Source organism: Lagopus muta, chromosome 7 (assembly GCF_023343835.1).
Source record: "Lagopus muta isolate bLagMut1 chromosome 7, bLagMut1 primary, whole genome shotgun sequence".
NCBI classification, from domain to species: Eukaryota; Metazoa; Chordata; class Aves; order Galliformes; family Phasianidae; genus Lagopus; species Lagopus muta.
In genome coordinates this window covers 34,266,172-34,283,539 of record NC_064439.1, presented here as the reverse complement: position 1 = coordinate 34,283,539, position 17,368 = coordinate 34,266,172, and the positions used below count along the sequence as shown (strand labels likewise).

Below are 17,368 nucleotides of genomic sequence, written 5' to 3'. Positions count from 1 at the left end.
TTCACTTGCATCCATGATTCACATATTCTACATAGCTGTTATGCTTTCCATGATATAACTGTTACCGTGATATAACCTTAATGAGTTTACTCATTAAGGAAGTTAGTAATAAACAATAGGTAGGAGAAATGCCTTTTCACAAAATACATTTGTCTATAAAGAACATTAGTATTTAAATAATAAACAGCATTTCCAATTGATCCTTAAGATGCTAGAAGTTTTATTTTAAATTTCTCTTTGGCAGAACACAAAAGTTTTTGAATGAAACCATCCCATTTCAGTGAGCCTTGTTTGACAGACTGTGAGGGAGCTTTGGTCATGTGATTTGCTAGGACACCTGAGTTGAATAACTCTTGCTACTACAATAGCATTGCAAAACCACTGCATTATAGTAGACAGATCATTCCCTTTGCTGAAATTGTCATAGCAAAGCAATAATGATGCAGATTTTAAGATGCAATTTATAATTTATCAGATCCTTAAATAAAAGCATTTTACCTGAAATCAGCATTCAGCATCACATTCTATTTTCTGCAGTACAGAAATGGAATAATTAAGAGCAAAAATTTCAAGCAAAGGAGATCAACAAAAGCCTGTTTTTGTAAGCTATTTGATAGAGATTATTAGATGTTAAGTGTCCACTTGAATATTAAACCATGTTATAAGTAATTGTGAAATATGCATACTGCTCTTTTTTCCTCTTAAATTGCTGATGGAGAGAGAAGAGGATTGAAAAGGGGACAATACCATAGGAAACAACCTTGGAGATAGTTTATACAACAGGAAAAAAAAACACCTTTCTTTGTTATCAAGTGTTAGAAATAATGTACTCTTCACTGAACTGAACCAAGTGAAGCTGTCTTTCAACAGTTATAGCAGTAATTAAGTTGTCTTAAAATATTAACCCTTTGACCTTGATAATGCTTCTCTGTCAATACAATGAACAAAAGTACGTAAAAATAAGAACCATTTTTTAAATGAAGCTTTCAGTTCTGAGAGCCATGATTACAAATTGAAACAAAATCTTCGTGGAATCTTCTTACTATTCCAATCTTCTTTCTAATTTTCTAATATCTTCTAATAACTTTAGCATTGCTTCTAACAGGTTAATTCTTCGTTTCCCTTTCCCCTATCTTTCTCTTGAAATGTCTGATTTATTCTTTTTTGTTTCTTATCCTCCTTTCCATGAGTTTCTGATTTAGGATGCCTATGCTCCAGTAGTTTTCTTCTGTTTTCACCTGCGTGTGTCATCTTACAGATTGTGACATAATTAACATAACCTTTGAGTCCAGCCAGCTGCATTTTTATCCTTAAGTTCATCTTACTGCTCTATTTCTTTGTGGCTTTAAAGATTTTCTGATCTTTTACTAAAGATTTTTATACATTGAGGTACAACCACATGATTTTCTGAGTAAGGAAATCCTGTTTAGAAAGGTTATTTAAAAATAAGTTATTTGCTGTTTGGAATGCAGCTTACTGTCCTGTGAGAGCATATATTCTCTACAAAGTTACTATTCATCTGTATTTTTTTGGTCTGACAAGTACTGCTTATATTAAAGCTGATTATTCTAGCTGTCAACACTTTATCAGCATGTGGAAAGTAAAGCACTTACATAGATTTGACTTGGAGAACAAGGGAATGAAATGCCTGGGGAAGGGAAACCCACAATAGGTGCCTCAGATGTGGTTACTTGAAATTGCTCTTTTTCTGGAAAAGACTATTGATATTTTTAAGTTTATTTTGACACCAGAGATTTTAAGTCAAAAAATTTCTGTAGCATAGGTAAACAGCAAGGGGTGTTCAATTTTTTTTCTTTTTTCCTGTTTTCTGTGCTTGCAGGAGAAAGATGTGATGATTACACCTATGCCATTTGCAAGGCCACAGGACTTAGGCCCGTCTATTGCTATTGTAACTAAAGTAAACCAAATTCAGGATCAGCTGCTGAAGAAACATGATATTGAGCTGTACATGCATCTGAACCGACTGGAAATTGCTCCACAGATCTACGGACTGTAAGTGTTTGTATCACTTAATTCCTTCTAGTTTTATTTCATTGTGAAGGATGATTTTGTCCTGAAGTTTATAATTACAGGAATGAGGGTAAGAAGTACTTAACTCTTAGACCTTATTTAATTGGCAGCATTACAGTGAATAAACCACACAGATGTATTTGTGACAGTGATGTTCCCTCTGCAGATCAAGTCCCTGCAGTTCTATATTGGGGGACTTGTAAAAGATTCTCGTTGCAGTTATGAAGTATATATTCAGTTGTGAATATTGTCACATATTCTACCTGTGATTTTCCTGTAAGAAGTAATAGAGCAACAGGAGACAAAGAATGGAGGAGGACAAAAATTACCAGCATTGAGTAGTTTGCTTAATTTTTTATTTTTTTTTTTTTACCAATTCACTCACTGTCAGTGAACTTTCCCCTGTCGCAGTAATGGAGGTTTGGATACTGGTATTGCAGGTTTTGTGGGGGATGTTAAAAGTTGTGACATAATGATGATAAACTGTACACAGAGTTAGCTTAGGTAGTCCTTGTTCCATTAAAGTGGCTCAGGTCTGTTCAGCTAGCTTTGTCCTGTGTGACCCTGTGACCCCATTCTTGGTGGGGGGGGGGGGGGGGGGGGGGTTAAGGTCAGCTGTGACTTTAGAGGTTTAGAGGCTTTGTCAATGTATGTTTTCAGTGTGGCATACAAACCACACATGGCTGCTATTTAGGTGAATCTAAAGCATACAACTTGCATGAACTATGAGGTATTGTGAGTTGACTGTGATTTTGAGAATGAATTTTGCCTTCATAATCTGGAATTATAGACAGATTATTCATTTTGATCATTCCTTAAGGGGCAAGTTGTATTTATAGTTGCAGTGACAGAAAAGTAAACTTTTTCCAACTTTTTGCAATGACTTAAAATTAACATGAAGTTTTGCCTTGAATCACAAAACAAAAACTTTTATACGTAGGACAGAATTGCCAAAAGTAATTGTGAATTACATTTAACAACTTGATAGAAAATGTGAAAAGGAAGAGAAAAGGAGTCTTATTGCAGAACATAACTGCAATACTTACAAATAAAGTCTAATTTGATGTTATCATAAACTGAAATACTGCTGAGACATAATGTGCCTTCAAGATAAGAGTTGAACTGCAGATTAGTCACAGACTTGCAAAGAGCATAGGAAGGCAAATTTAATTCTACAAAACTCGCCTCAATGGTTTTGATATCACTGGGCTACAGGGAGAGGAAGAATAAACTAAAGAAACTCAAGGTATTAAGAGCACAAAGAGGACAGTTTGTCTTATTAAAGCATTTTTTTTGCATAATGTGGAATTTTGTGGTTTTTTAGTATGCTTACTAGTCTGGAAGAGAAAGCAGGCATTGCTGATAAACTTCAGGGATAGCAATGAGTAGGTGGGTGGTGTAAATAACTAGGAAAACAAAAAAGCCAGGGTGACTCTGTTTTCTGAAGGCTTATGAAAACACACAAAATAAGATAAACCTCAGAAATTTGCAAACATATTTTGGGGCAAAAGTAATTTGTACTGTGGATGTTCAGTTTAATATTTTGCCTTTCAGTGAGAAATAATTGAAAGAAAAAAATTAGGCTTAGCTCAAAAACGTGACATTACAATTGCAGAAGAACGGTGCAGTCTGGTGTGGCATAAATAGAACTGAATCTGAATAAAGAAAATTACAGTTAAGGGAAGGAATTATGAGAGAGAGCTTCAGGCTGACTATCAGGAAAACCTTACTAACAGGGAACTGTTAGACTGTAAAATAATATTTCAAAATTAACAATAGAAAAAACCATCAGAATATTTTAAACACAGGCTTTTGAAATGCTCTCAGAAGTTGATAGTATTGTAAAGAACAAATCTGTGTTGGCAAAAAAGGAAAGTAGGTTGCAAGTGAGGTCACATCCTTCTCTGATTTCTGATTTAATATAGAGGACAAGATATTAATATGCTGCTGGAGGAAAGTATCATCACAAAAGGCTTTCATTTAGTGGCAGTCTGCCCTAGCCTGAGCAAGTTATATAGTCTACTTATTTAAAAATGCAGTCATTTCTACTTTGGATCTTCTTGTAAACTTTTGTGGTAAGATAGAAATTCTTGCTTACTCTTTCTACTTTCATGAAGTTGGTTTTTAACCTTTAATTTTCCCAAGTAGTCATTTCTTTATCAAACAACATGGCCAGGACATCAGGTACCCTAGTCTGTTCTGTAATTCCATGTTCAGAAATGTTCCTTTAAAATAAAGTGTAGCTACCCACTTCTTGAAAGTATGCTCACTTGCTAACAAGAGCAGTTTTAACTGACATTTCTGTACTTGGAGTATGACTCATTAAATATCATTACTGTCCAGTGGTGCAAAGGTGTGATGCCATTTTTATGTACAGTACATATTACAGTGTTTGTTAGATCAGCTGGTCCTCTGTTAACCATCGCGTCATTAGCTCTGTGGAAAGGCTGAACAGCCTGAGTCTATTCAGCCTGGGGAAGAGAAGACTGAGAGGGGATCTGATAAATGGTTATAAATATCTAAAGAGAGGTGGGGGGCAAATGGATGAAACCAGACTCTTCTCAGTGGTGTGTAGTAGATCAAACAAGGAGTAAAGGCCTAAAACTTGAAGATAGGAAATTGCATGCTAACATGTGGAGGAACTCTACACAGTAAGGGTGATGGAGCACTGGAGCAGGTTGTCCGGTGATGTTGTGGAGTCTCCTTCTGTGGAGATAAGACCCATCTGAACGCCTAACTGTGCAACCTGTTGTGGGGTACATGCTTTCGAAGGGAGTTGGACTTGATGATCTCTTGAGGTTCCTACCAAGCCCTGTGATTCTGTGAAAAGGAAACTTCTCTGATACTTGCTGTTTTGTGAAGTTCTTGCTTATGAGAGTGGATTGCTTTATCTTCTGGAAGGCAGTATTGAGCAGACTTCACATTACCTAGCTATCTCATTTCATTGCTGAACAGAAAGAGAACTGTGGTAGGTCAAGTAAGATGTATTATTGCTCTGGCTATGCCATATTTTTGTTCTGTGGTGATGCACATTGATGTTATGTGCAGTAGCCTTAAGACAGGTTTTTTTTTTTTTTTTTAAGTAGAAATTTTGTGAGATAGCAGATTAATTCACTTGCAGTCAACCACGGCATGTCCCAGTGATAATTATTCAGCTGCTATTAATATCAGCTAAAATGGAACCAGCAATACACAGATAAAGGCTTTTGTCCTATCATTCTTCAGTCTTCTTTATTTGCTATGGAGTTTTTTGACCTTAAGATAATGTTTTGCAGAATAACATTGTTTAATGTGCCTGGTATCACTGCAAATTGCATGCATTCTAACCAAACTATAATAATTATCTTATCACATCTAATTTTCTACTTTGTAAAGTAAAGTACAAGAATAGTTGGGAAGTAAAATTGAATTGATTACATTAACAGCTCACTGACACGCTTTCTGATAATAAACTTTTCTCTAAATAAAAACAAAAAAGCTGAAATTGAACAAAAAGATTAGATACTCTGAAGGGCTGACAGTTTCAATATTTAGTTTAATTACAAAATTAGATGAGTTAGAAAAGATTAATGTACTAGATGATATGGTATTCTAATGTTAATTTCCTTGACCCTTACATCTAATTCATGTTAAAGTAAAAAATAATTATTGCAACACCATTCTGCAGCTTCTGCAGTGGGCAGTGTTTGCAGTGACAAATTAAGCAGGTCACCTTCCCAGAGCGAGACAGAAACAAAGGTTGAAAAAGTCCTAAAATACGGATATATGAAGACATTTTCCTCCATTCTCAATTTGTAGTAGAGGATTTCTTTTAGACTTCATTTAAAAGATTAATCAATTGGGAGAGCCCCTCATAATATCATTATAACTACTTTATTTTATGTAGTGGGAGTTTCAAAGTGAATTATATTCATATTACATCACATGAAATTCATATAGAACTGCATGCAATAAGTACAACCAGCTCATGTAAATATATATGATACACACGCAACGGTAATGACAAGGCATAAATATGAAGTCCTTTATTTAAGAACAGAAATTAACTGATGGCATAAACTCACTAGCTTCTGCATCAAAACTCTGATGGCAGCTTATATGCTGATCGTATACTGGTTGAGAAAACTCTTAAGCACACATCCATCTAACAAAAAAGCACTTGCAGAAATAAGTGTAAATATTTCATGACAGCTTAATCTCAGTACAAAAGAGGCCTTCTCAGAACATTCAGTGCCAATGACTTTGCCTCCCACTGCCACTCTACTTTCTGATGATCAGATAGTCGTACTGCATACTGCACTTTGAGATTCAGTTTCAGCCCTTAAGGCTGATAGTGCAGTTATACCTCAGGAAGAAAACTCTCATGAAGCAAAGGGGGGAAAAAAAATGAAGAGAAGGTTACAAACCAAGTCACAAGGTACATTTGAAGCTAGCATTAGAAAGGTTATGTTACAGCAAAGTCAAAGCAGATGTGCTGCTCCACTATTACTATTCTTAGTTGCTTTGCTGTGAGCACTGCTATGGGGCGTCCACCTGTTTTAGTTTCTCTCCCATTCCATTACGGTACGAGGCAGTATTCTTTTCTGTAACTGTATTGGTCTCTGGAGAGAGAATTTAAAGGATTTAAACAGCAGCAGCAAAGAACCATAAATCATATTCATTGTATCCAGGAAAAAAAAAAAAAAGCTCATCAGATTGAGTAAAAATCTTCATGATCTTCAGTTAAAGTTGAATTGCCAGTCTTTCAAAAAAAAAAAAAAAAAACCAAAAAAACCCAACTTTTTGAAGATCATCTAGGATGCCTGGATTTGTTTTTGACATTTCACAAAGGGGAAAAAAAGTATAAAAAGAAACAGAAATAGTATATAGCATGGCCAGAACCGATTCCAGTTTCTCTGTGATTTTTAATCCAATGTCATCAATTAATTGGACAGCGATTACAATGTAACCAACTTCAATATACTGTGCTTGCAGTAAGACAGCCACCAAAATCTGGCCCTACTATTAAAATAAATGAATATTTAGTATCAGTGATGACTGAGACTAAGTAAATACAAAATCTTGATGAATGAAGAACTAATTCTCATTTGAATTACGTGAAATGAATTGGGGAAATTAGTACCAGTTACTGGTATTTCTGGTTGAATTCCAGTAATTATGTAGATCGCTCCAAAAGCAATGCCTCCTGTTTATTTCCATGGAAACTACAACAGATACAAAAAGGACAATAATAATACTTAATAAAGCAAATTCTCATCTATACAGCAGTATTTTTTTCAACAGTCACCACCATAAACTATCCATTTTTTGCCAGCAATTGGCATGAGCCTGCATGCTGCGCTCATAAAAATTCTTTATTGCTATCTGGAATGTGGCTTGCCTTTCATGTTGCTGTCACCAATGCAGAAACACCCACCCACCACCTCACTGTGCTCATATCCACTGTTTGGTCTCCATAAACATCCAGCAAGCATCAAGGAATGTCAGCTGACGCCATTTTTCCTTCATCAAGGAATTTGGTTACACGCTTTTGCTTCATCTGTACTTCCTTGTCAAATGCCATTTTCTCAGAGTGCCTCTCTTCTATGATCTGTTGCACAGCAACAACATGTGATGGAATATTTGCAGGAAGGTTCAGCCTCTACTGCCATACCACCAAAATTTGCCTCTGAAATTGTGGGACAACATAATAAAACAGGAGGCTTCTGAAGCAGCCCTCGTATATTTTCTTCTTGAATTGAAGCATTACATATAAAAAAGATTTTAATGTCGTTTATGTCCTATTCTGTCTGTCAGTAGAATGTTTGAAAGGGCTTAATGTCAGATGTAAATCTTTTTTTAAGAAATGTTACAATCCACTGTCGGTTCCACAAATTAAAAAAAGATACAGTCTACTGGATTTTTAAATGAAATTTTTGGGAAGTGACACAGAGGTCTGAAGACTTTAGTATGATTTTTATCTTGTGTGGTGACATAAACATTTTCTTACAATAATTAAGTTGAAAATAAAGTGACAGAGGAAAATAAATCTGAAGCTATTTTAGGAAGTCTCAGTATATTTTCATGGAGACAGGAGTTGCTTCATCTGTTGATGTCTCAGTTGTGTTGCAGTGGTTTACTAAATATCAAAGGGTCTGCTTTATGCAAGTAAACTTTGGGCATTTCTTGAAGTATCAAGGTAGATATCTCACTTTCAAGAAACAAGCAAATGGTCCGTACCTCTGGGTGTCGCTTTTCCTCTGTTTTAAAATGTGACTACCCATCTTTTGTTTTCTAATATGATGGATAAGTTTCCCCAGGAAGCTTTCTGATTTGTTGACTGAAATATTTTTATCATTGCTTTTTTGTGTCACTTGGTTTTTCCATTCTTGTTGTGTATTAGGTTGAAAATTATAGTGATTATAGTATATCCTATTTCCCCATTCTCACAAGTAGTACTGTAGATTTACTTTAGACTTAAGATTTGAGCATATAATATACGTAATGTGAATGCCCACTCTATAAACGGAATGAGGGACTGGCTGAGGTGTCAAAAGTGTTCATTGGACTTTTATTCACCTGCCACCTAATTATGTGCCAAGAGGATAATGAGTAGTACTGGATGGCTGTGAGGATAGAATGAAGATTTGTCATCATGTTGTTCCTTGGTGCAGGTGATGAGCTTCTCGTATGAAGCACAGAGAGCTGTCTTTATGTGGGAAAGAAGCAAGCAAGAGGGCCTCCATTTTTACTTTCACCGTACAGCCATAAAAAAATCTGGTCACGTATAACATAAGTAGTCTTACAGACCAGTGGATTTGAATGGAGTATCTTCTGAAGCCTGTGATGAAACTGGGAGAAATATATAGAGGTGTTTGGAAGTCTGCCTTTGTCTTTCTAGTCAATAGCTATAAAGCAGAAATTTAAGGTGCCCTGTATCGAGTATGGACTTCTCCTTTGCTTTTCTTATACCTAAATCACATCAGCAATTCAAGTTAATCAGTGCTGTTTAATTTAGTGCATCATTTTGTTTCCTTCAAGGACACAAATCTTACTCAAAGGTAATGGAACAGAGGTTAAGTAGCTGTTGCAGGAAACAATTACCTCAGGCGTATGCCTAGAAATGGTATTGAGCTAACATGTCCATGTTAACTTGGTGCAGCAGTTTGGAATTAAGCATTTGCTAGCAACTGGAGCATTTTGCATAGAATCCATTCTGTGGATAATTTATGGTTTGATTTACCAGTGCTTCATTCTGACTAATTCATAACTTTCCATCTGATTCAAGTTAGAACGGACATGCATACATATATATATATATATATATTAGCACATCCTTTATTTTCCTGTGAAGACATATTATTACAGCTGATAATGAAGTAATGAATAGTTCCATGTGCACCATACAGGAAGGGAAGATCATGTTGTCATCAGTCTCTAAGATAAAAGCTGATCCTCAAGAGTCATGATAACCTAAAGGCTAATGCACAGAGAAAGGAGATGTACAAGGATGAATTTCTACTAGAATGCAGAGAAAAGCCTCATCGTCAGTAATGGCAAGATGCTGAAGACAAAACTTGGCAACAGTTTTAAATTGTAAAATTTAAAAACTATTCTTTGTTCTTTAAGAACAGCTAGGATCAAATGAATGGTGCAGATAAGAGGAATTTTAATAAAAATCCTTGAACAAGTGAGCATGAAATACTTAATGCATGACCTAGGCCTGCTGGAAGCGCAGGAGATAAATTTCATTTGGAGAAAAAAAAAAAAAAAAAGACATTTTGAGTAGTTATCTTTTTCTTCCATGTTAGAACAAACTAAGCCATTTTTTATTTTCATGGAAGAGTGGGGAGAGGAATGACACGGAACTGCATTTGAGAAAAGTGGTAGGGTACTGCCTACAGATGTGGGATAACTACTTCAGGGAAGGCATGGCCTTCAATGTATCTCCATTGATCTAGGAGGACATGTTGGTATGCAAGCTCTTGATGATTTTCATCTGAATCCTTAGTTTTAATGGAAAATTATATCCTGAAAGCACAATGAAAATCTTATCAAAAATTAATAAACCATAATTTTGTAGTAATACAGCCAGTCTGCATTGTCTCTAGAAGCCTGCATTTGCTAAGTGGAATGCAGATAACCGGGGGGGATGTCTCTACAATGTCAGCAATTAAAAAGAATGCTCTTTTTCTGCTTTTTCTCACCACTAAAGTAGTAGCTTGCCAGCTAATCAAGTCATCCTGTCTGCCTGTGATCTGAGAATAGTTCTTGAGCAGTGATTTCTATCCCTATGGACAATTCTTTCTCTCTCCAGTCTAACCAAATGTTACAGGCTGAGGTGAGGGAATTAAAGGAGGGAAAAAAAAAAAAAAAGTGAGGGAGATGGGATGAATTCTGCATGGAACCTATATAACATGGATTTTTTTTTTTCCATTCTGAATCTTCTCTGACATACCTATTTTACTGGGAGTTCTTCATCTGGATAAACATATGTCAGTTTTGGAAATGTATTCAATCTAAAAAGATCCTGCTTGGAAAATAATACCATAAACTGTACTACATTCTAATATGAGCAAACTCAATAATAGTTCTCCGTGAACTTGTGAACCTCTTTCCAACATTTGCTTTAGTTGTAGAAGCTTCAGCAATTTAGAAAAAAAAAAAAAAAGCTTGCTCCAAATACGTGCGTGCCTTGAGTATCTTTTAAGGTTCCAATGTGCCAATGTGTTTTTGAGCAAGAAGTATCCTATGAAATATTAAAGCAGGCTAGCTATATCTGAAGAATAAAATCCATTAACACAGGTTACAGGAACAGGTTGCTCAGGAGTACTGCTATTAATTAGGGAGCACAATTTTGTATAACTTTTGCATATTATATGAATTTGCAATCCTACTCTAGGTAAAGGATGAGAAATGATGATTGGCAAAATTTCTAAAAATAGTATTATGTTACCATACTAACACCATAAAGATCATTACAGTATTTCATCACGTTGCTTAGTGAATGTGACAGCATGAGGCCTTAAATGGTTGAGTTATAAAATTTAGCATGAAAATCCCAAAATTTCTGCAGAAAGAAGAAATCTGTACACAACGCTGCAAAATAGAATTGCTCAGTATGGAAGAATGAAAACAAACAAGAGCAGGAGCTGGTTTCAGACACATTTTGAGATCGATGAATGAATCATACTTGAATTTTTAGAAAAAGTCAAGGGTATTGTTCTATTTTCTTCCTCTGAAAATACTCTTAAAATATCATTTCCAGCTTGATATTAACTCCTTATGGTACCTTCCTTGAATTTCCAGAGTAATGTTTATAAGGAATGAAGCCAGTGCATGCACCTAGGCCTTATTATTCAGCACTGAATGTATTGACAGCTGTACATTAGATCTTCACAGACTTCATAGAAGCAATCCTATATAATATCAGGAAATTACCAACACCACCTAGGAAAGTACACAAGAGAGTGTCTCTTTTCACAGGCCTTACACTGGCATCTGTAATTTTTATTTATCTGCTTCTCTTTACTTCTCATCACTTCATTTGAAACTAGAACCATGATAGCGTGCTTTCTATGATGAGCTTTGTACAAATATTTTTCTTCTTGAAATCTGACCTGTCTACAGTGATCTTTGAATGCCACACAAGCAAGATATGCTGTTACTGAAAAGAGGGAGAAAGAACAGAAATTTGTTATCGTATTTGTTGTCCATTAAGCTTATAATTGAACAGAACACAAAATAACATCCTATATGGGATAACTCAAATCAAGCCATTTTGCCCATTGTCTCTCTTACTTCTGAGCAAAATCACAATAGTAACTGGACAACAGAAGAAAAGAATTCCCACAGTTTGTAACATTTCAAGGTACTTTATACACAGAAGCATAAATGAGGACACATTTATGTGTATAGACTGAACAGATGAAAAAACAATAGCTTCTGTGATCTTAACAATTCTATGTATTAGTATTAACGGTTTGACAGATTAATATATTGAAAACTTGCTTAAAATTAATTGAAATATTTCATTTTCCTTTTTCAGTAACTATAATCAGAAAAACCTTTTTTAATAGTGTATTCACAAATCCAGCCAAAGTAGTTAGCACTACATCTTGCTTTACTGTACTTTATCTGAGCTCTGGGACTTTCCCATTGAAATACATCCTCTGATTTATCTTCTGTCTAAACTACTTTTTACGTTATGACTGTGCTGCAGTCTTTTATATTCCCTGTGACATCATGAGACAGCTGTGTTACATTGTGTTTAAGCAGTACTAAACCTTTAAACTTTAAACGAATATTTTTCTTCTTGGAGGTATAAATAGAATATGTAATAAGCATCTGTGGGATATGCAATTAATGTCACTTGTGAGGAGAGGCCTTCATGATGCACTTGGGTTTTGGCACTCTTAAATTATGAGCTCTTTACTAGACTCATGGGATAAATTCCATATCCCCCAGATGCTTATTATGTATCTTCCATGTCCCTTAATTCCTATTAGCTGGATTAGGAGTTGTTGTGATGTTGAGGTTTATGGTAATTTAACTGGGGTGTTTCTTGGTTATCAATAAATAAACTTCAAAAGTTTAGTAATTTTTATTTTCTAGCAATTCCAATGCGAATAGCTGTAACAATTTACATGAGATGCTAGTTGGATGTACTAAAAAATTTGGTCAGTTGCGCACATTAGTGTATCCATTATCTAAATTTTTAAAAACATGCAAATGAATAAAAGTGAAAGATTTCAATAGGAAAGAATGAGCCGAAGTGTAAGGTTTTAGGGTAACCAAGATGGTATTTCCTTTTGCTTCCAAAAATCTTCCGAAAAACTATTTGCCTAGAGAATAAATATTTTGTTGCTCAATGATGATGTTACTAATGTTCTAGTCTCAATCATTACCTGGGAAGTTTGTCAAACTGGTACAGAATGGCCTAGATTAGTTATCAACTCAAGAGCAAATAAGATTTTTAAAAGACTCAATAAAGTCCAGTGATTAATTGTTATATACTCTGATTCATGCCTATCCCATTTTATCTAATTTAATAAAAGTCTGAAATGATGATTAATCCTTTAACACCAGCAGTTGCTGGTACATCCATTATATGTCCAATCTGAATTCCTCTGCCAAGGAGTTAACTACTATTTTGAACTTGGTGTGAAAAATATCATTATAAATTTCATTAACCTGATCATCAAATTTAAAAAAGTCAACTCATAAAATCCATTACTACATATCATGCATCGAAGATTAAAAACTGGTCCTCAGTGGGCAGGAATAGCCAGGATTTAATTCCCATAGCATATGTTTAAAGTGCTCATATGACATTATTGTATCTGTAATTATCAGAATTTTATGTTTATTAACCCAAGTGAATTAAGAGTCTTGTTTTGAGTAAAATTTAGCATGCGTGTTAAATTGACCATTAATTCTGAGCAAATCAATGTATACATATTTACAACAAATTAAAAATATTTGTTTAGGATATTGTAATAATTTTTGTGTTTAGAGAATTGTGTTCCTGTAATTTTTCATTCTTGGATGAAATAATTTACTTCTTCAGTGTTTCCAGTTGGCTGTCTTGGTGTAAATTCCCATGCCTGACATAGATTTAAGTCTTCTGGGGGAAACTTGAAATATTTCATGTCTGCACTGTATCTCAACTACAAATAAGTCTTCATCTTCAATTAGGTGTTTTTTTTCCAAATAGGTAATATAGCACTGTTCTTCACTGCTGCTTGGCCCTCTGTGAGAGAGACTTCCCTATGCTGTGCATTAAATATGCCTGAGGAGAGGAAATAAGCACAGAAATTCACACCTCTCCACAGTGTTCTGCATAGGTTTGTTAGTGTAAGGGTACAATAGACATTCTGTTAAGGCTTGAAAGATATGATACCTGAGTTAAACAGTTTAGAAAAAAGCTAACAGTACAAATAGGAAAATGTTATGAAAGCCTTTGTAGAAGTCACCTGTGACCTAGATGCAAGTTCTTTCAAAAATAACCTACTGCAAAGTTCAGTTCACCAATATAATTCAAATTCTCTTATATTCATAGCATTCATAACTCCTCCATTTCAACCAGTTCAATGCACTGTTTAAAATGTGGTTGGACTTCCCACTCTGGCTCCAACAGGTGCCTTTACTGAACCAACTCTGGTTTCTGCTGTCTGTACTGGGCACAGATGTAACTTCAGATATTTAGAACTGTTACAACTGTCACTGCGCACTGCCGGAAGACATGCAGCTTTACTGCTTGCTGTAGTTTCACCTTACACATCCTTTCATGACCTGTCCCAATCATTGCATCTATTTCGCTTGTTCTCTGGAAAGAAAATGATGAAGTCAGAAGGATTAAAGAGACCCCTTTTCATCCCCAACCTACCTGCCTGGTGAAACACCTTTTTACAGACACCTAGTATCACATCAGCTGCTGATCACAGCAGTACAGAAGTGTTTCAGAACAGCCAAAGAGACTCCTAATAGATCTTTATTATGTACTTGGATTTGGGGGCGTTGGATTTGGAAGTGCATATTTGCACTGTAAAGTTTAGGTTCTCTTGGTGTAAAGAAAGGAGGAAAACGCCCAGATGATTTTATTCTTGGATGGACCAAATCTTCTTTCTAAAGTTCATGTTCAAATCAAAAAAGTTTGTCCATTGTGAAATCCTTGCCTTTGCAACCTTGTTGACTGAATTATCTTTGATCTATTTTTTGATGTTATCTTTGATCTAAATTATCTTTTGATCTATTAAATGCCAGGCTTAGAGCAGCTCTTTCTTCTAACAAATGTTTTAAATGTCTGCAGTACCTCACATAACCTCTACCACCCTGAGGAAAAAAAAAAAATTCTCCATAGAGGTTGCAGTGGATATGAAGAAGTAGCATCTCCCAAGAATTTATCTCTGTGGACTTTAATAATACCCAGCAATGTTTCATGGGATCCTAAAAGATTTTGTAACTTTGAGTGTTTGAACATTACAGAAAATTACTTTCCCTGGGCTTTTTAGAGGAATTAATTATCACATTTGGGAAAAGAAGAGCAGTGCTACGTTTCCTTAAGAGAGAGTTAAGAGGTTAAAGTTAAGGTTACTGATAAAGAGAAATGAATATTTGCTTTACTTTGGTTTTAGTCTCAGATATCGTTTGTATGTCCATTTCAAGAAAGAAAAGTGCAGTATTTTTTTTCTTGAGGTGCTTTCAATACATGGCTTTCAGGCAGAGGTAACTGCTCTTTGGCTGCTGAATTGCATCAGAAGTGAAACAGTGCAAAAAAAAAAAAAATCACAGATACATCTGAATCATCCAAGTGCCCATTCATTTGATTATTTTTTTCTTAAATTTTGGAACTGGTAAAAATTACATGATTTTCACAAAAGGCACAGAAGTTTGGGAGCAAGTCAAGCTCTCATCAGAATCCTTTACTACAAGAGTGGTGAGGTGCTGGAACAGGCTGCCCAGAGAAGTTGTGGATGCCCTGCGGCATCCTGGAGTTGTTCAAGGCCAGTTTGGATGGGGCCCTGAGCAACCTGCTCAGTATTAAATGGGGAGGTTGGTGGCCCTGCCTGTGGTCAGGCTTGATCCTTGAGGTCCCTTCCAACAAGGGCCATTCTGTTACTGTTACTCACACATTGAGTGAAGATTTGGGTCAAGACAAGGAGACGAATGAGGGAGAAATGAGATATAGGGGAAGGCCTACGTGTAAGGTCAGAATTGCTGAATCTGGAGGGTATAAGTTGCATTTTCAGAGTAGTTCAGACATTAAATAATGCTGGAGGTCCAGTTGCAGCAATCATATGGTAGTCAAAAGAGTGAAATTAATACCCAATTTTAAACCTGAACATGGATGTTGTATTTATGTTAAATAGATAAAGAGTAGCCTAAAACACATACTACTTCAGTCTTTGTGTATTTGCAGGTGTGGGTGAAGCATTACAAAAGCATATACTATTTTTAAAATATATATATATATATATATATATATATATATATATTTCTTTAGCTAACTCCTTGGTAACATTCGAGTGGAAGAAAAGAAAATAAACATGTAGTTTAACTGATTTTGGTGTGTGTGTGTGTGTGTGTGTGTGTGAGGGGGGAACGAAGGTTCTTCCTTTTTTCCCTGTTTCCTCCAGTTATAAAAATTACACTGATTACACATCATAAAGCCTATCTGTAATAAAACGCATCAGCTGGCCAAGGTTTTCATCGCTCACTCAATAATCCATTAATACAGCAACGCTGCCCAGGCATCTTTATAATACCAACTCGGAGGTAATTTTAATCAGCTAGACCAGCTGGTATTTAACAGCAGCTGCTGGAGATGCCACAAATATACTCAATAGCTGACATCTTTATTTGCAGTTTTTCAAGGGGAGAAGAGATCCTCCTGTGGTTACTTATATTGAGCTTTTTTTTTTTATTATTACATATATAAGTGTTGGTACTGGAGGATAATACCTGAATAAAGGAGTGAATAGAGTTAAAATAAAAAATAAAATTATACTCTTGGAATCGGAGGGCTTTTTCATGAAATCTTCATAAATGAACAGAAAAATAAAGAGTAGATGCTGGCTTTGTTGGAGTGTAGAGCCTTTTCCTGGTACAGTTACACTAAGCTCAGACATTGCTTGCAGCATAAAATGTGCTTTGTGGTGCTGCACTGCCCTGTCTTACTGAAGATTTTCTGTCTCTCTATGCCAAAAATAAGTGAAAAATAGTGCTTTTGATAGAATAAAGTGATTCCTGCTCACACGTGTTCAATTTCAACTGACACGTGCTTCTTTTGTCCTCAGTTTTGGTTTAAAGTGCATGCAGGAGTATATATGTGTATATATCTATGCTTAAGTACACGGATGTTTGTGTATAAATAATACACAGTATGTTTATTTGTACTTCTCATCTCTTATAAAGCTGAGTAAAGTGCTGCTTTCTGCAGCAGTAAACGTGGAATACAATTTCTCACTGGGTTGAGGGGGGACTAGCAGAGGCAACACGAAGTTAACAGTCACAAACACATTATAAATAAAAATTTAATTACACTTGGGGGAGCTCGGCTTACAAAGCTCACAAATCCATAATGGAGCTTTCTGGTAATAAAGGCCTGATCTGTTTGTTAAACTACAATATCCCTGTCCTTCTGTATCTCTTCTTTTGTATAAAACTTTAATTTCTCCATTGCTTACCAATTGCAAAAAGGACTGACTTCACTGTTAAACAGTTTTTTTCTGTCAGATACCAAATGTTATCTTTCTTTATTAAGCAAATAGTTGTAGCTCTTAGGTAGGGCAGGGGAGGTGCAGTAAGAAGTGTGAGGATATCTATTTTTTGTTGACTATAATGTGGCAGAGTGGAT

The 17,368-nt window shown here is 35.5% G+C and overlaps 1 protein-coding gene across 6 annotated transcripts in view; it reads left to right on the top strand.

Annotated features, from left to right (window-relative positions):
• TBC1D5 (TBC1 domain family member 5) overlaps positions 1-17,368 on the top strand; it is a 295,713-nt gene that overhangs the window by 181,508 nt on the left and 96,837 nt on the right. For all 6 annotated transcript variants that reach the window (XM_048950415.1, XM_048950416.1, XM_048950417.1 and 3 more), the window contains one exon: positions 1,841-2,013. In XM_048950415.1, the coding sequence (XP_048806372.1) occupies positions 1,841-2,013 (173 nt within the window). The remainder of the gene's footprint in view (positions 1-1,840; positions 2,014-17,368) is intronic.